The 20501-nt window shown below is 40.8% G+C and overlaps 2 protein-coding genes across 2 annotated transcripts; one reads left to right on the forward strand and one right to left on the reverse strand.

The window, feature by feature from the left end:
* The first annotated feature begins 633 nt into the window (after positions 1-633).
* LOC143115273 (beta-1,4-galactosyltransferase 5-like) lies at positions 634-7624 on the forward strand. Its single transcript, XM_076277247.1, has 6 exons — positions 634-702; positions 1987-2103; positions 3436-3623; positions 3868-3990; positions 4950-5051; positions 7474-7624. Exons 1-6 carry the CDS (start codon positions 634-636, stop codon positions 7622-7624), a joined length of 750 nt encoding a protein of 249 aa, XP_076133362.1.
* Positions 7625-8905: 1281 nt separating this feature from the next.
* On the reverse strand, positions 8906-18717 carry bgna (biglycan a). Its single transcript, XM_076275877.1, has 8 exons — positions 18548-18717; positions 15344-15615; positions 12205-12317; positions 11863-12076; positions 11416-11526; positions 11110-11203; positions 10393-10531; positions 8906-9900 (listed from the first exon to the last, which is right to left on the reverse strand). Exons 2-8 carry the CDS (start codon positions 15582-15584, stop codon positions 9703-9705), a joined length of 1110 nt encoding a protein of 369 aa, XP_076131992.1. The 5' UTR covers positions 15585-15615; positions 18548-18717; the 3' UTR covers positions 8906-9702.
* Positions 18718-20501: the final 1784 nt, after the last annotated feature.

A 20501-nucleotide genomic window follows, 5' to 3' on the forward strand; every position in this document is an offset into this window, starting at 1 on the left:
TTCCTTGTGATGGACCTTGACCAACTTCCCTGTGATGGACCTGGACTAGCTTCACTGTGATGGACCTGGAAAAACTTCCCTATAATGGACCTGGAATAAACAAAGCAGACAAAAATATTATGCAGCTTATTGTATAAAGGTTTAAACATGGCAAGTTTCTCAGAATTGTAGCAAGAAAAAGAACAGTCTAATGACAACTAGCAGATTTGTATTGCCTATTAGCAAGCTATGTTTTTGTATTTTATCTAGCCTAGCAGCTAACATTAGCACAAATTACCATGCCAACAAGATTGCTAAATTAGCTTCAAAACTATTTCAACTATTGGGTCCCTTCTTGGTAATAGGCTAAAGCAGTCACTTTTGTTTGTTGTACATTTTCCAGGAGTGACATCACCATGTTGGTCCAGGATGGCGATGTTGGTCCAGGTTTAACATTGTAAAGACGGTGCTGGACGAACATTCTAAAGCCGGTCCTGGACCAACATTTTAAAGACGGTCCTGTACCAACATTGGAAAGACAACATTGTAAAGCCGGTCCTGGACCAACACTGTAATGACGATCCTGGACAAACATGGCAATGTGGGTCCTGGACCGGACCAACATTGTAAAGACGGTCCTGGATCAACATTATAATGACAGTCCTGGACAAACGACGGTCCTGGACCAACGTTGTAATGATGGTCCTGGACAAACATGACAATGTGGGTCCTGGACCAACATTCTAAAGGCAGTCCTGGAACAACATTGTAGTGATGGTCCTGGACAAACATGACAATGTGGGTCCTGGACCGACATTGTAATGATGGTCCTGGACAAACATGACAATGTGGGTCCTTGACCAACATTGTAAAGATGGTCCAGGACCAACATTGTAATATTGGTCCTGGACAAACATGACAATGTGGGTCCTGGACCCATGAGCTCTACTCATAGCCAAGTGGTCTCATGGTATGCACACTGGATACGGCCATATACCTGTAAGTGTGTGTGTCGGGGGGGGTAAAGGAGGAGGAGGATAGGAACTGGATAGTGTGAACAGGGATGCAGTAGATCAGTTCTACAGAACTAACGGCTTTGCTAATCAGTGCATTGTGCAGTGTGTTTTGCCCAGAAGAGGTTCAGGTGGTTTTATGTCAGACAAAGTGCTTTAGATAGTCTGTCAGTACAGTACATTAGTCATTCCAGGTATTTGAATAATGAGAGAATGAGGCATGGTCACTCCGGAATCCCCAGCATTCCAGTGGAATCCCCACCAGTGTGTGTATTTGCATGATTATGTGTGTGTTATCAAAAATTGGCTGAATTGGTGGTTGTTATTATGCAGTAACTCCCTGTGTATAAGATGCATTGTACTGCATGTTTTATGTAAATAAAAAAACACACCCTTGTATTTATCACAGTTTATTAAACATTACTTAATTAAAAAAAGAGACATTTCATACGGTAACTGGCATCAAGCATTCCATTCCTTTTTTGTGAAGTAACTGTTTCAATTGAAACTAAATGCCACACAGCTGTGGTACTGTACTACACACATAAAAGAAAAAATCTGAAAACAATTATGAAGAAAAGAAATGCATTCCCATGTATAGCCTGCCCCCTTGTGTGTTATTAACCTCATACTGGCTACAATTTGCATAATTAATGTAGAAACCTTTGTTCTGTTCTCTAGTTCAAATATTAATCATATAAATCATATAAATGGCCTCTTCTATAGGAATTGAGTTTGGATGAGAAAGTCTGAGTTTACAGTATATTGTTACAATTCTGACATGACATAGTTGTGTCGTCCCAATGGAATCCCCTCCAGTGAAGGGTACTTGTCTTATCCTTTAGTGTCTGTGTCTGTTTGAGTGTCTGTGTGTGTTTGTGTGTGTGTGTGTGTGTGTGTGTGTGCATCTGTATGTGTGTGTTTGTGTGTGTGTGTCTTCACATGTAAAAGACTGAATCCACCTGCCTTCTCTCTACCTCACACCTCTCTGTAGGTCGCCATTGTGATTCCCTTCAGAAACCGACATGAACATCTTCCCATCCTCCTTAACCACCTGGTCCCCAGGCTGCAGAGCCAGAGGCTGCAGTTCGGCCTCTACGTTGTTGAACAGGTTAAACACATCACCATAGGGACCATCATCATTAGGCCACATCATTTGCCACACCATGCCACATCATCATAATTACCATCATGACCTTCACTGCACTTTATCATTACTACCGTTTACATTTATATTTACATCAATACTACATTTACATTTATTCATTTAGCAGATGCTTTTTATCCAAAGCGACTTATATATGTCAATTATATTACAAAAGCCATTGTCCCAGGAGCAACTTGGGGTTATGTGCCTTGCTCAAGGGCACAGCGGTGGAAGTTGGGGTATTGAACCCACAACTTTCCAGGCTACTTATCCTCATCATCATCATCATCATTATCATCCTCATCAGCAGCCGGTGTCTGCCCTTGCTGTGACATGACCTTGAAATGACCTTACTCGTACTTGTCTCTACCTACAACACAACAGTTAGTCATCATCATTGTGTCATCAGTATCATCACTACTATAATTTTCCTCCTAATTAAGTCAAGCATTTTCTTTTTATTGCTCCTAGTCAACCATTTATTAAGGGCTTCGGTCATTTGTAAAAACAGAAAATACATTTCGGTTACACTTTACCTAAAGGTATCTACATAAGAGTGACATGACAATCTTATGAACATGTCATAAACATTATAAAGAAGTCATAAACGTTTATGACATAACGCTTCTGTCACTCACTGCTGTCAAGTGTCATTAGTTTTTGTCATGACAAGTTAGGGTTAGTGTTAGGATTATGACAGTGTCATGTCACTCTTATGTAGATACCTTCAAGTAAACTGTTACCTAAGTTTCTGTAACAAAGCATCTCGTCCTGGCTTGCAAGATGTAAACTGGTGGAAGGAGGTTCCATGGTCATGGCGATTCTATACAAGTCATAGAATTTTGAAATCCCATTTAATTTTCCAGACCTTGATGCCATGATACGGTCTGTTTGATTTTCATGCAATATATAGGACAGTATGTCCAATTTGTGATGTGTAATTTCTGCACTAGTAGGTTGTGAAAGGCAGATTTTAAGTGTCATTGCCAGGCCAGCATAGTACAGTAGTGGACCTCAACATGGTCATTGATCCACTCAACTGCCAGCTATATCTAGGTGTTACGATCCATGGGTCAGATACTGCAGACCACAGGAAAACATTAGCAGACCTTAGCACTCATTCACCCTCATGTCAAAAATCATTCACATCCTCTTGTAATATAGACTCATAATACACAATAAAGTCCATGTAAGTTAAAGGTTTTTTCCCCCTCACTATGCTATAGCCTGTTTGTTGAGTTTGTGAAGTGCTATTTCTTTCACTGGTTTTTTTACACTGTTCTTTTGTTTCCGCAGACAGGAAACGAGCCATTTAACCGTGCTATGTTGTTTAATGTGGGCTTCCTGGAGGCCATGAAAGATAAAGTGTGGGACTGTGTGATCTTCCATGATGTGGACCATATCCCAGAAAATCATCACAACTACTACGGTTGCAGGAACATGCCAAGACACTACGCTGTGAAGCTAGACAAGTATTATTATATGTGAGTGTAGCATAAAGAATTTACATTTACATGTATTAATTTAGCAGACGTTTTTATCCAAAGTGACTTACTTATGTTCAGTTTGGCAATTCGAATATGTGGCCTCTCCCACCATCAAAGTTGCCCATCCTTGATCTAGTATGGATGGCAACACCATGCGGTGGTCATGTCACGTTCCACTATGCGGTAGATCTAGTATTCCCAAACCTTTTCACAATTGACCAGTTTTCTTTCCTGTCCATAGGCTTCCATACGAGGAGTTTTTTGGGGGAGTGAGTGGTCTAACAGTGGATCAGTTCTACAGAACTAACGGCTTTGCTAACGGTTTCTGGGGCTGGGGGAGCGAGGATGATGACATGTGGAACAGGTAACATTCTTATTGTTTGTGTGTGAAAGCTGCGAGTAATGTAGACATGTATGTACAGTATTGTTGTGTTTTTTGACCACTCTGGTGTCTACGGGGCTCCCATAGCACAGTTGAGATCGCTACTCCTGTGTGTGTGTGTGTGTGTGTGTGTGTGCGCGTGCTTGAAACATAGGGCTGTGAGGCTCTCTATCTGAATCAAATTCTCTAATCTGGGGTTTGGGGCTAACAAGGGTAGACTGACTGAGAGTGAGCCTGACTGAGGTGGACTGACTCTATCTGCGTCCCTATTCCCTATGCTCGTACTTGCATAATTATGGTTCGCTCATAAAAAGAATTCAGAACTTCATTTGCACTGCTCGTGTGTGTGTGCATCCATACTGTATGTGTGTATGTCCTTATACGGACATGTGTTTTATGCGGAACCCCTAGATTTTAGAATGTATGCATATTTATTGCAATTAAATACAATATTTTTGATAAACTCTGATATCCGTCTCCATATTATGTTGCAGCATTTGAGCCGGCCGTAACAAGCTGCAACTTCTGTCATGTATGCTGTGTTGCCCTTGAGTATGTTGGGAAATGTGTGATGCAGTGTCTTGAAGTAAAGTACATGTATAATTTATGCTTTGTGTCATGTACGTTGAGTAATACTGCAAGTTATGTGATGCCGTGGCTGGAGCCCAAAAATGCAGTGGAATGCAGCCAGGTGCACCACCAAGAGTTGAAAACATCTGGGGCTTAGCCCCAAACTTTGCGGCTGTCCAGCAGTATTACTCCCAGGAACATTTTGTAAATACTGTTAAGTAAATGCACAATTTCTGTGTACTTTCAGTCAGAGAATAGGGCCTACACTATGTCTAAAACAAATGAACAGTAGCTACAGTTTGTGCTTTTTTGCATATGTGTGAATATTGGTATGATATCTCATCTTTCTTGAATATCATCTTTATTTGCAGGGTACACAATGCTGGTTACTCAGTGAGCCGTCCTCAAGGGGATGTTGGTCGTTACACGTCCATCCCTCACCATCACCATGGGGAGGTGCAGTTTCTCGGCAGGTAACCACAGGTTACACCATGGAGGTATTATATATAACTGGAGAGAGTGACTAAGTCCCGCCCTCCATACAAATGAATGGTGGAGGCTAGGCTAGTAAATCCGGCCAATTCATAGTCAACGCCATATTGAACACTGGGGCTCGGATCCAGCGCCAGTCGGCTCTGACCATGCGCCAAGTTCTAAAGCTGGAAATGACGCATGAACCACGTCGATTTTTATTGGATATTCTGTAAAAAGAGAGTTGTCCTCCAGTAAGAAGGTGGCGATAATGCACATACTTTGCTTGCCACGTAACAAGAAGAAGAAAAAGTTGCTCGGGAACGCGCATGGAGTCCGAGTGGAGTCGCCCTGAAGCGCAACTTAATTTCATTGGATAACACAGCGGCTCTAACTAAGAGCGGTCTGCTTGCTGTCCTGCTGCAAATATGCATTCGAACTTGACGTGAAATATCCGTAGTCGAACTATAAATAAACTATTCGGTTTTTAGTGCCAAGTGTAGCGCATTTTTACAGTCTATGATTAGTTTGTTTTTTATTTTATTGTTTGCCATCTCATAGCGGGTGCTCTAAACGTATTCTAGCGTTGGCCCATGACCAAATCAAGCCAATAATAGCTAGTAGCCACAATAATGACTGGAGCCAGAGCCCTCAATAGCCACCCTGTTTTGAAAATTATATTGAAGATATTCAATATTATTGAAGATAGTATTGAAGATAACGCACAGAACGGTCAGCCTGAGCGGACAATTACGTCCCCAACTCATCTAAAATGTGGTGTCTTTACTTTGAGTTGTACACCGCAGATGGTAAAGTAACGGTTAAAGAGAATGTTGTCTGCGGACTCAGCAAAAAACAGTTTACTTACGCATCCACGACGTCCAATCTTCGCGCTCACCTGTGGAGTTACCATCCAAATGAGGCAGCGGTGTCAGAGGCACAGTAGACGGCCAGAGCATCGCCAGGCGTCCAACATCGTATGATTGCATTTCCGTAAATCCTAAATTATGTCCAGGGTCTGCTATTTACTTAGGCTGCAAAGCACAGGTATTTATTTGAGGTAGCCTATGCTTATTCGAGGCAGACCTTTATTTCTTACATTGTACGTTATTGTGAGACATGCTTTTTGTTTGGAGCGGCATACCAGCTATCAAACGCAGACGATTTTCGGTTTTGGTATGGGATTTAATTTACTTTTTGACTTGTATTATATAGTTAAATGTTGAGGCTGATGGGCATTTAAATCTAGAGGGTATTTGATGATCACTGTAAAGTTTCGTGTAGTTGAAAAAGTGTTGGAATTTCCAGCTGTTTATTGCGAGACAAGGCCTTTTTCATTCATTGAACGTGCACTGTGCTCTAATGGAATCCTTATTGCATAGCGAAGTAGCCTAAATTGAGTTTTTTTTAATTATGCATGGTTTACTTTTTATTAAATTCGTAGGCTGGAATGCCTCGCGGCAAAATTGTGTTTAAATGTAGTAGCCTAGTGATTCAGCCTCTGGCAAGCTCCAAAGGGGGCGGCTATAGGTTGAGAGCAACGTGTTGGAGACCCATGGTGTAACGAGACAAGGTCTTTATGCCGCTGTTGTGTAATTTATTGTCTTTAATCATGTTTAGGCTACGTTTGTTCGGGACAAACAACAACGAAACAAGATCAATACAATTTTCTTTATTTGTTTATTTGTCATATGATGGATAAACAACCATAATATGCACGTCTTCTCATAGGATCCTCAAGAAATACGCACTGAATAACGTTTGGCTGTAGCCGCCGGATAGGTACCCGCCCACCAACATGTACGCGCATGAGAGCTCGTGCCCAACATGGATTTTCGTGCATGGAGCTGGTTCCAAATGCTCCATGCAGCGCCATATTTGAAAATGGCGTATGCTAACATGCCGAAGCTAATCTGCAGGCTCTTGACCCCCTGGGTTACACCACACCTGAGGGTTGCCTCAGGTCGCTGTTGTGCTGCCAAGGCTGTTCCTTTGGTCCGGTCGATCTAACAACAACTAGGGTCTATTTTTAAATGATAACGAGTATAAACTGTCATTGGGGATGTTAACAACATTAATTACAAGAGTAATTATGAGTAAGACTGGAATATGCAATTGCAACGAAATAGCATATAGTAATATAGCCTTTAGACATATAGCCTTGTGGGACAATTTGTCACGCCAAAGTAAATCGCTTCAAATATTATTACACTTCAGTAATGCTGTGGAGAGGGTCTCTGCAGACAAACAACTTTATGTGTAACGAAAGGCTATAAAAAAGGACTGTTTGTGCACCAACCTTTTCCTTTGATTCGTAGCTATGCAGTATATACACTCTACATAATGAAGTACAGTGTAACAACCTATGTAACAATATGCAATATCACATACTTACTATTATTACATACTATCCTTTTTCCACAGATACTCTCTACTCAGGAAATCTAAGAAGATGCAGGTGGTGGATGGCCTAAACAACTTACACTACTCCCCTCTAGTGGTGCGGAGGCCTCTGTACACTAACATTACAGTGAATCTCAGCTGGGACTTGGCTCCCCTGCGGAACTCTGACTGATGCACTGTAATCTGCTGTTACCCTACTGGCCTGGACTCAGAGGCACAGAGACCAAGCAAATTATGTTATATATTATATTAGATATGCCTCCAGGTTGCAGACCCAGGGATCCCCGAAGCTCACTCTGAGAACCACTTGTATACAATAGGTTCAAAACTACACTGAACAAAATAAATCGCTGGATTTACTTGATTTTATTGTGTACATCGGTTGCACATGAAGTATATAGTATATATACTTTTTATGAATGAAATATCTAGAATTAGTCCAGCATTTCACTTTCGGTTTACAAAATTGATTCATGCTGTGATAACCCAATTTGATCAAGTAATTCCAATGAAATTGATTAGGCTTAGGCCTACATGAAATATTCATGAAATTTCAACATGATTGTGTTATACAGGTGGCATGTGTTGAGAGCAGGCATTCAGATATTGCAACATCAATGTTAAAGAAAGATAACTTTGATATTTAAGACTTCAAGATGAAATCTTAGAATGAAACATGAATATGTTGTGCCATAGTATTTCAAAAGCATTTATTGAGGTTGGAACGAGTGCTATAAAACCACTGATACTTTGTGCATGCTCAATATCGAACACACTCATGGTGGGAACAAAGCATAGTTCATCTCAAAGCATAACATAAGATACCACTCCAAATTCTACTGGGCTCCAAATTCTTCTGGTCTCTAAGCATGACCCTCTTTAAGAAAACTCATGTTAAAACTTTTGGCAATACTGTTAGCTGTGTGATTATCTCAGTGTTCTTGCAAAGACTCATGGAACACAATGAAATGGTGACACCAAGGCATCCCATGCATTAATTTGCCTTACTGGTTCTTAAGTGCTTCACATTGATCTTCCATGATTCTGTTGGATAAATCCATTACTGTGGCAAAATATCTCAGTTCAATTTAATAACATTGTGTTTGAAAAACACATGAGTTTGTTTAATTTCATGTTTTGTACTGTATAGTAACTGTTACAAACCCTCTTTTCCTTTTTCCTTCAGTATATACGCGTCGCTTACCTTACGTGATTCACTTAGACAAATGTATTACTCAGTTGGAATGAACATTTGAACACAATAAGGTTGTGTTTCGTTCAAAACTAGACTGTTTTATGTACTTGTAATGTAATATGGGTTGATAAATTGGACAGCCCTGACTTTTCCTTTTTTACAGTGATACATTTTTCTTCACAACCTTTTTTGTTGTCTTCACAACAAAAACAAATACATTCAGAAATCAAACCTAGTATTTCTATGTGAGTTGTTCATTCTTTAATGCTTTTCAAGAAATGTATCATTAGTGACAGCATTACATAATTACAGACATATACGCAGCAAAAGTAGGCCTGCATAGCACCTGGATTTGCACACCATCCAATTTAGGTGTATCCAATATGTCCCAATGTCCACATACAACAACACATAATGTACATAAAACGCCTCTATGTCTGGAAACCCGAATTACTAGATTGAATGTTATAGTTTATCCAATAGAATATATGAATGACTGAATGTCAATCAATTTTCTCAATCAATCTGCTAACCCTAAAACAAAACATAAATTACATCTATTTTTAAAGCAATTTTGTATACAAGCCATGACTCCTCATCATGGTTATCACAACAACTGAATAACAATAACAACAGTCAAAATCATAGCAACCATTTTTCAATGCTGTTCATTTACTGCGAAAAATAGAAAAGAAAAAATAACAAGACTGAAGTTGAACTACCTATTACAATTTGTATTGATAGACCTCCATCCATTTTACCCTCTGACCATTAACTGTGTTACTTAAAACCTTAAAAGTTCAATGGTCTTCTTGTCAACAGAGATAAACAAAACAAACAAACACCCCCTCCTCTCCTGTCTCTCTTAGAGGCACCTCTCCTGTTATTGCCTCTGTTCCCATTTAACCACATATTCCATGTATTCTTTCAGCCATTTTATTTCAAACACTAATACAATTAACCACTGCAAACCCTCATGTGGATTTCTTTTTATTATTCATTCCACTTCATTTAGATTTCAAAGTATTTTTCCATGGCGAGGTTCCTGAGTTGCTCTATTTCTTGTGGTTGCCAAAGTGAATGGCATTTCGATCGGACACACACCGGAAGGTGGCGGGTTGCACCTCCCAATAGTTGATCGGGTTATCAAACAGACTGATGCCATTGTAGAATGTCTTCTTCATCCCAAAGCCTGTGGGGCAAAAGTCGTTGACGCCAACCTCACTGATGTTGTTGGAATGGAGGTAGACAACCTAATGAAAAAGACATATAACACAGGGCAGAATGATAAAGATATCTGGTAACAGAGGTGGCTAACAAACTATAGGGTAAATTATTATTATTATCTTCAATTTCGTAATTTTGGTTGAAGAACTGTCAAAGTCAATGATTTAATAGTTCAAATTCAAAAGTACTTCTGCCACACTATAAGCAGGTCTTATCACTTGTAAAATAGCCATAGGGAATTGCTGTTCGGGTATAGGAACACTTAGATGTTTTTATGCAGATAACTAGTTCAACTAATGCAGGCTTAGGTTTGGGTGGGCCACGGAAGATTTTCACAATTGAAATTGGGCCTCAGCAGTCTTAAGTTTGAGAACATCTGACTTATATACAGTAGACAGTATACAGTACATATGGCTGACAGTATACAGTATATGGCTGACCGCATCTCCACACTACAGGTACAATGCAGAGTGCAGGGATGGACTCTCTCTTTAAGTGATACCTGTTCAGTGACTCACCTGTAGGTATTTCATATGAGGCAGACCAGCAGGGACTTTACTCAAGCGGTTGTTGTCCAGGTGAATCTCTCTCAGGTTGGGGACATATGCCAGGCTACCATGCTCAATGTGACGGATGTGATTGTGGCTAAGGCCCAGTCTAACATAACGAGACAATGCAATGTATGTATGACAAGTGTGCCATAATAATAATAATAATAATAATAATAATAATAATAATAATAATAACAATAATCACAATAATAATAATACATATATCACACATATATGTAATATTACATGTAGATATAAAAACATAAAGAGGTGTCTGTTGACTTGGTTCCCTTCGTGTTGTATTAGCCTGCCCAGGCGTTGGTAAGCCCTAAAAGCTCCAGAATCACACAAATATGTTGCTTTCTGAACAGTCTGTACTTATCTAAACATCTCTTGAGTTTTACCATGTGTGTTATTGAAATGTAATGTTAGCTATTGTGATATGTATAACTGCATTTTAGTTTACAGAGCCGCCACTAGAGGGCAGTATTATCAACACCAAGGCAGAGCCTTATAAGGCTCTGGAACTAGGCAGAGGGGTTTAGCAGAGTTTACGAAGGCCTTCTTTTGCAGACACCAAGACTGTCACCAAGACCTAATCCTCCTACAGCAAGTTGAAACCAAAATAATGGGTTTCTCCCCCCAAACAGTTAGTTCCTAAGGTTATAGGAAATGACCTTATACCTGTAAAGGTCTCTGTACTGACTAAGGTCCACCAGCTCGATGGCCTGAATCTGATTTTGATCCAAGTGAAGCTCGCGAAGGTTTTCAGGGAGGTCTGTGGGAGACACCAAATTAATTAAAACAAAATAAAACACACTTTGGGAACTAAAGCATTGAATGACAAGACCTCGTATGCAGGGCACTAAAAGCTATAGGCCACTGGAAAAAAACAACAAGATCACACAAAATCATGGTCAGTGCATGAATGACCTAATTACACAAACAATGGTTTACTTTTAGATTTATAGTACTATTTGCCACACTTACCTTTGGGTATGCCAGTGAGTTTGGCTTCAGAGATACGCAGAAAGTTCAGTTTTAGGCCAGCAAAGGCTCCTGGCTCCAATCCGCTATTCCGAAGGGGGTTCCGACCCAACTCTTTACAAATAAAAGTGGACATTTTTTTTAAAAATTATCTGTGTGTGTGTTTTAGGCCAGCAAAGGCTCCTGGCTCCAATCTGCTATTCCGAAGGGGGTTCCGACCCAACTCTTAATAAATAACAAATAAAAGTGGAAAAAATTGGAAAAAAAATGATCTGTGTGTGTGTATGTGTTTGATCACAACATGACTCACAGCTATAATGCAAAATTGTTGTGATAAAGATACAAATGCACAGAAGAATGTTAATGCTATTCAAATCCTAATTTATGTCAAAAGCAAGCATATCATCTGACATGGTGGAACTATGCAATAAGGAGGAGTAGGGGTCTCACCAATGCAGTTCATGGTACCCAGCGCAGAGAAGGTTCCGGCCACCACCCTCTTGATGAGGTTGTCATGGATACGCAGCTCCACCAGTGAGGCGGGCAGGTTTTTTGGGACAGAGGGCAGCTGGTTGTGGGAGAAGTAGAGCTTCTGCAGGCGGCCCAAGGGCAGGAAGGCTCGAGGGTGCACCCTTGAGATCCGGTTATTTACCAGAACCAACGCCTGTTTGGAGGGGGACACAGAAGACAGAAGAAAGAAGAATGGACAATGTGCATGTGCGTGTGGGTGTGTGTCAGTGTATGAGAGAGTGTGTGTGAGTGTGTGTGTATTTGTGTGGTGCAGGTTCTCACGTAAAGGTTATAAAGGCCTTTGAAGTCATTTTCTCTGATCTCAGTGATTTTGTTGCCCTGGAGGTCCAGGAGACGTGTGTCAGTGGGAATATCCTGGGGAACAGCATACAGATCTGGGCAGAGGATAGGTAGGTAGGGAGGTAGGTCGATGGATATCTTAATTACTGTGTACATACCTTTCACAATATTTATAATTTTTTGTGATTCATTTGACATTTTCTGTATACTAAACTTATATCAAATAATGAAGGGCAACCAAAATGGTTTAGAGTCCAATGTGTTCTGTTAATGCAGCATTTGCCTTTACAAATGTTGTTTTCGATAGATCCAAACACTTTAGTAGGTGTTCTTTTCCGCCGTTTGGGGGGAAAAAAGTTGTCACAGTATGTAATTTGGGAAATGTTTAGAAGTTCTGTAGAGGCGGGAGTCTAAAGTGCTTCCTCTCACAGCCTGGGTAGCTCAGCGGTCTCCCATGTAATTAAGATGCACACAGATGACCACGGGTCCACGTGGCACAGTGACATGGAAGACGGAAAGACAAATGCACCTCCATTACAGTTAATACATTATAGGGGACAAAAGCACTCTTTCGAGGAATAACAGTTAACTGGCTGTGGGTCAGTGTATCTGGTCCTGGACTGCAACCATCCTGTTTTTTTGTTTGTTTTGGGTTTATTTTTTTTACAAGAAAAGCAGTACGCCCAAAGCAGTGTTTAGTGGGATATTCTTTCCATTCTGAAGTCTTCAGCTAAATAAGTTGCCTCTTTGGTTTCTATAAAAAGAAAACAATATGACTGGGCTCTGTGATAAAATATCCTGAGAAATCTGAATCCTGAACATGAAGTGAGCTGAATATGCCAGTTTGCTTTATGATGCTTTATCACTGAATGCGTCTCTTGGGGGTTAATTTATGTGAGGGTTTCTACTTCCAAGATACCTTATGTTTTAGTTTTACAATCCCAGAGTGCTAATGTAATCACTTTGACACTTAAATGATGTAACACAATTTCTCTCAACTCTATAAGAACTGCCATAATACAGACCTGTCAAGTCAGTAATGCTAGTCCAACACTATTTCTGTTGAAGCAAGTATAGCTCCTTCATCCAGTTAATACAAAGATAACATTTCACATTTCCTTTTCTCACGTACAGTCCTCTGCCGTTCTGTGCACTGAAATAGTATCTCTTTCCATTGCACAGCTCACTTCACAGATGAAAATATAATATAAAAAGATAATCATCGAATCAATGATGGGGCGGTCTCTGATCTTTCACAGATGTTAAACTGGAGTGAATTAAAGGATACGCAGTAGGATATGAGAGGGATGGAGTGGCTCTTATGGGGCCGCCCTTAAAGGGATGGATTTGTACAGTAATCACTGCCTCCTGTTGTTGTCTGCGCTGCGTCTGTGTTGCTATTTCATCTGAATTCAAGACTTTTACACACCTCTTCTGCATACAGTAGGTGCGTCCGAGATGACCTGATGTAGACAGTCATGGAATTTAGAGACTCCTGCACTATATCTTTTGCCAATATTAATTTAATTTATAGACGTTTCTGTCCTTCAACCTTCCTCTGACCATTTTTCCACCTGTAACCCGAGGAAAGTCGAAGAATCAAAACTGTTTAGAGATTTGCAAGAAAAACAGTGTGTGAGAGTCTCTAAGTTTCATGGAATCTATCTCATGCTTGTCTGTCTGAATGAACTGCCACCGAATGGCCTGAGTAGATTAGAAGTAGATTACAGAAAGAAGGCTTGGGTCAGAGATGGCAAAAGTACTCACTTCCTGTACTCAAGTAGAAGTACAAATACTTGTGTTGAAAAATACTCTGGTAAAAGTAGAAGTACTGATTTAACTTCTTTACTCAAGTAAAAGTAACAAAGTACAGGCTTGGAAATTTACAGACTTGGATATTTATACTAGAAAAGTATAAAAGTAAAAGTAGTCTTGTGAATGACAACCATTTTTTATGCAACGGTACCTGGACCACACAAATGTTACTTGAGTGCAAGAGTGCCAGTCTCTGTTTTTAAATCTTCCCCTTATAACCTGTTGGGCCATTTCTAGACAAGACCCAATATGCTGCATACTTATTGCTAAGGATATAGGCTACACTGCAGCTAAGAGTTAGGGAAGCACCAAAGGTGAGGAGAGGAGGAGGGCATTTTTGACTACATTTAATTGAGACATACTACGTGCTAACATTAACGTTACTGCCATCAAGCTGCAATGATTTTCCGCTATTTAATGCCGCCCAAATCTGTCAAGTCATCTTGTGGTGCGTCAAGTGCAATGTATATTCCCATCCAATTAGCTATTGATGACGCGAAAAATAATAACGGTAACTCCACTGAAATTATTTGAAACTAAAGTAACCAGACAGTTTTGTAAAATGTAAGGAGTAGAAAGTACCAATATTCGTGTTAAAATGTAAGGAGTAAAAGTTAAAAGTTGCCTAAAAAATAAATAGTAAAGTAAAGTAAAAATATCTGAAAAATCTACTTGAGTACAGTAACGAAGTATTTGTACTTTGTTACTTCCCATCTCTGGCTTGGGTGTGTGCAGTATCAGAGTGTCTCCTTTTCTAGAGTTAATCTGAATCTGAATCAGGCTATGATGAGTCAGATCAGGGCCATACCAGTACTGTGACCAGCTGCTCGATCTCATTTTAGGCTCTGGCTACCATGGTCTGGATCCAATGTGCCAGATCAGGACCACAATGAGCCCACACACAGAAGCAGGTCAGGGCTGGACCGGTATCAGAGTCAGCCACTACTTTTGGTTTGGGTTCTGGCCAAGTTTTTGGGTCTGCTCAATTTGGTGAGCAGATGTCCCAGATCAGCACCAACATCATAGCCAGATTCATCAGCGCCAGAGTGAGCTGCTTTACACAGGGTCTGGGTTGGGTTCTGGTTCTGGTTTCTCTAAACTGCTTCTGGGTTGGGTTATAGAACTGGGTTCTGGTTCTGGTTCTCTAAATTGTATCTGGGTTGGATTATAGAGGTGGGGTATGGTTCTGGTTCTCTAAACTGCATCTGGGTTGGGTTATAGAGGTGGGTTCTGGTTCTCTAAACTGAATCTGGGTTGGGCACTGGACATGGGTTCTAGTTCTGGTCCCGGTTCCGGTTCTGCTCACTTTGGTCGGAGCACTGCACCACGCGCATGCTGCACTGACAGCCGAAGGGACAGCCGCCCGGCAGCTCCTCTGGATCCACCGGGCCGATGGCCGACCCGTCCTCCTCGTCCCTCATCATCATCAGCAGGTCCTGCACGTCAAACTCCTTCCCGAAGTCCCAGAACCCCCTCTGCTCGAAGGGGAGGCCCGTGGACCAGTGGACAGAGCAGAGGAGCAACGTGATCACGGTGAAGGGCAGCATGACCGGTGAACGCACAGCTGGGCTGGAGTTCCTGTGAAGGGCACAGTAGCAAAGAGGAGAATTTATAGCGCTGGCTGAATAAACACTGGTATCATTTTTATAAGAGGGCAAATTAACGCTTTACTAGACAGTGAGCTGAATGTTCCAACAGATGGGCTTTATTCAAAGTCATGGCTGAAGCCATGAAGTCATGGCGAGATGAAAGGTGCAGTCCCAGATGTACAGTACAGACGTCGCATAAAAGGTATTACTATTGGATGTTGGTCTATGTGTATGGCAAAACCTATGCAGAACCATAGCACAACCTCTGGATGTATGTGCACTTTATATATATGTTTATCCAGTGGATGAACACAAAGGAGACACGGCCAGATGTGCGCTTTGTGCCGTTGTGCAAAAGCATGTGTCAGTCCACTCTCTCTCAAAGGCAGAAACCATAAGTGCCACTGTGCCTTTGCATCTTGACTGTGGTTGAGCCTGTCACTGCATGTCCCCATTAAAACACACACATGGCTAGCCTCGCAAATCCATCACCAGTCATTATGCCACGGCAACCTTGACATTGGCTTGTGTGTGTGCTATGGCAACGGTCCAAAACTGTCATAAATAACACAATGAATACAATAAAATTGAATAGTATGACTGACTACTGGTGACATGGACATCCAACAATGCCAAATGGAATGTAAGGGTATACTCCCTGACGGAGCATATCTTTAGGTGGGAGGTATTCCTTAGGTGACTGACATTTGTAAAATTCATAGCATCAACACAGCTCTTGATTCTGTTACATTTTAATAGCCCCAAAATGATGTGAAAGGAATTCAGTTTTTGCCATTCTGACTTTTTTCACACTGTCCACCCAGCATATGCCCATTGATGAAGGGATGCCAGATGTAAAAATAGCTCTATTTCTTAGCAGCTGTCAAAACCATCATAGCAGCCTCAACCTCTTTGAAGGAACTGGTCAGATATACAGATCATTCCTATCACCACTGAAAGCAACTCGTAGAAAGAAAATAAGAAGCCCAATATGATCTCCTGCCCTCAGTTTTTAAAGTAAGGACAGACCCACCGAACTCAGTGTTTTTGTTTTGTTTTTTGCTTTTGTCACAGCACTATCCGAATTTTGGTCTGAAAATCCAGAGCTAGCTACTTAAAAGACCCGCAAAACTTTGAAAACTGTTGGCGATATTGTCAGCAAGGCCCTGCTGCTTCTTTTTTTTTCAGCCCTGAACACAGAAGTGCATATCCTGGATGGCAGGTGGGAATGAAATGATAATGATATACCATCAAAACGAATCATCAAAACACATTAGACCAAAGGAAGAACCGGAGCAAATGAATAACTACGAGAATACTTAATGGGTATAAATTACCAAAATTAATTTGAAGTTGTACAACTTTGTAATTTTATATATTGTTGTTAAATTTGAACTAAAGTAACTTTAAAAAGTTGTTGAACCAGAAGTTGTAGATGTTGAACTAGTTGCCTGATAAAAGCAACTTCAAAAAGTGGCACATTGGTGCGTAGTGTTGCTCTGCGAGTGGTGACTGTCTGGAGCGCAGGTTTGGGGCCCTGCATTGCCACGTGTTGCGTGTGGTTTGCATCTCCACACTGCTGCACCCCTTTTGCTCTCTCCACTTTTCTATTTCTCCCTCTCTGTTGGTCTCTGCGTCTCTCTCTTTCCCTCTGTCTTGGTCTCTCCTCAGTCTTTCTCCATCTTTCTTCCTCTCACTCACACACATGCACATTTTTTTTTCTGAAACACACTCTCTCTCTCTCTCTTTTTTTCTCTCTCTCTCTCTCTAACACACACACACATACACACACATTCTCTCTCTCTCTCTCTCTCTCTCTCAGTAGATTTACTCCCACACCCTTTACCACAGCCCCAGGGTTGGCTCATTTTCAGAGATTGTTTTTCTGGAGCCTCCCAGACTCCACCGCCTCGCCATCCAGACCTAGGCACCGCTGTAGACAGAGAGAGAGAGAGAGAGAGAGAGAGAGAGAGAGAGAGAGAGAGAGAGAGAGAGAGAGAGGGCTCGGACGGCCAAAATGGGCCGCATTTGTTGTATGAATTTCTCAGATGTAATAATATAGGCTACATGCACTAGCCTAGGGTGTAACATTATTGTTTTTGTCTGAGTGTGGATGTGTTTTGTCATCTCTCTGTGTCCCTTAGCATCTCTATTAAAGGCTGAGTGTAATTGAAGGGTACCTTTGTGGGACAGGAACATCATGTGTTTGTAATGTGACCTCAGTCTCTGTGTGGCAGTAGAAATATTTGTGTTTCTGTCTGATGTAATTGTAAGATGTAGGATGTAATTGTCCATCTTGTGGTCTGGTCATCTAACAGAAGGTAGCAGGTTTACCTGACACTGTTATTGTCGCTTGACAGAATCTCACTGAGGCATGACACATCAGTTTATTTGGCAGGATCTGGTATGTAATCATGTCTATATTCAGCAGTCCGTCTAGACATCATTTTCATCTCTCAGGTGCATAAATAAAGACCATTTCACATAGCTGTTTTGGCAGATTATTAATGATACATGAAATGTTTCTAATTGTTTATCATAAAGGCACATAGTTTGTCTTGAAATTATTTTAAGTGTTTGGTGATAACATAAGATATGATAAGATATACTGCATGGCATTAGCCTACATACTGTATAAATACACTTTTGTTTTGTAAACTGAAATATTGATTACAGTAAAATGGAGAGATAAAGTTATAATACAAAAGTCAGTGTTCAACTCAATGTCAGTCACCAAAAAAATCCAGTTCAGTTTATTGTCAATATACAGAGCAGAGTCAGTACAACGAAATTGCATCCCTGTCTGGTCTATGACCAAGTTCTAAGGAAGATGAGCAACAGGTGACTAAGAACACAAAAGTAGACCTTTCCACTTTGTTTTAATGAATTAAAAATGTATGACAATGAAAAAAAAAACATACCTTGTGAATATTTGCAGTTTCCCGAGAAGTAATTTGAAAAGGAGATTTCCGTTAGTATGTATGTGATGGCTTGCTAAATATGTAATATTCTCATTCTGTTGGATGGTTATTCCATGAGTCCGAATCTGCCCGCAGAGTCAAAGGACTTCAAAGTGCTGCTACTGAGAACCACCAGAGAACTGTACCGAGACAAGCTCTTAAATGTCCCAAAAATGGTCCATACCCCCTTTCACCATCACTGGTTGTGTGTGTGTGTGTGAGAGAGAGAGAGAGAAAGAGAGAGAGGGAGAGGAAGGGAGGGAGTGTGACAGAGAGAAAGAGAGTGTGCATGCGCGTGTGAGTAACTGGCACACTTGAATGTCTGTCTGCGAAGCGTCTGCTGGAAGAGAAATGACACAGACAGGCTTAGCTGTCGAGTAAATGAAAGGGACTATTTCAATTGATTTCATTCATTCAATGTCTATAGTCTTTTTGTACTTTTACCAGAGTGGTACAGCACTTTGTAACTTGATTTTTGAAAAGTGGTATATAAGTAAAGATTATTATTATTATTATTATTATTATTATTATTACTATTATTATTTATAATAGTAGTAGTAGTAGTAGTAGTACATGTCAGTACATAATTACTGTCATGTTGTGTTGCTGTAGTCCGCTGTTCTGCCTGTTCCCTGACTGTTCTACAGATGCTACTTGACGTGTCTGTGAATGTGTATGGATCATTCAAACACAGTCTTTTCCCCTTTTTGTTCCAGCTCTCCTTGCGTTCTCCCTCTGATTGATGAATACACTGTAGGCTATTGAGTGGGTTATTAATTGCAATGCATTATGAAAGACTTTAGGGTCATGACACTGCATTGGTCTCTTTTTAACCTCTAATTAATTAATATTTTAAAAGCATGTATAGGCCACTGAGAGTTGTATAACAAATAGCACACGTGCACAGGCTGTGAATTGCCACTGCATAGGGATTCAATAACAGTTGGGAAGCAGGGCTCCAAAACAGTGGAGCAGAACTGGATGTTTCCCTGCTGTGATGTCCAAAATAAAACATTTTGTGGGTTCGCCTTGCCACTTTAAGGGAAATACAGCATTTACCAGAAATAGCGCGACCAGAGAGAGCCCCTTGCCAGCACTGTCCCCGAGAATAATGAAATCCTACTCAGTGCGCAGACTACACTTTATCCTCTCCTCGAATCTGTAATGATATGTTTCATGCTCAACTCTGTCCACATCCACCCATGGACTCGCTGTCTCCACCATTCACGCTGCTTCACCCTGCAACTGATAATTTTACATCATTTTCACCATGTGTAGTCGTCAACTTGAGACCAAGACGTAATCCAGGAGGTTATGGACAGTGTACCAGGGGGACACTATAAATAGACAGAAGACAAAGGACAGAAATTATTTTAGTGGCTAGTTTGTTTGTGATTAGTTGCTTATCCAACCTTCATAAGAAATTGAACCTCTCTGTTGTGTAATAACTTGCTATGTACTGTATGGTGTGTCTTTGTTGCTGCTGGAATCCATGCATTTCCACGGAATTATGGAATCTGATCCCTTATCATACCTGTTCATTCTTACTCGTCGCTCGACTTATCGTGACTAAATTCAAGATGGCTGCAAACGCTAAACTTCGTGAAGATACTATCTGTATAAATCGTCTTGTATGTAAACTACCAGTTCTCAATGTCTCGTTTTAAATGTCAGGGCCCTCGGAAGTCTACCAATGAAGTGTGGAGATACATTGAGCCTCGTAAATGGTGTAAAACAGTGATTTATTTGCATGGCTAGCCCGATGCCGAAGCACCACCATTGAAAAAGCTGTTGGTAGCATCGGCTAACTAGCGCCAGATTTTGTGCAGGGGACAAGCCGAGATGGGCTATGAGACATACGTTCACACTCGGTATAATGTTTCAACACACTTTAGGTCAATATCACACCGGAATT

This window comes from Alosa pseudoharengus, unplaced genomic scaffold (genome assembly GCF_046254945.1).
Source record: "Alosa pseudoharengus isolate Yale_2024_CS ecotype anadromous, Long Island Sound unplaced genomic scaffold, YU_APseudo_1.1 YU_APseudo_1.1_scf_9, whole genome shotgun sequence".
NCBI lineage: Eukaryota > Metazoa > Chordata > Actinopteri > Clupeiformes > Clupeidae > Alosa > Alosa pseudoharengus.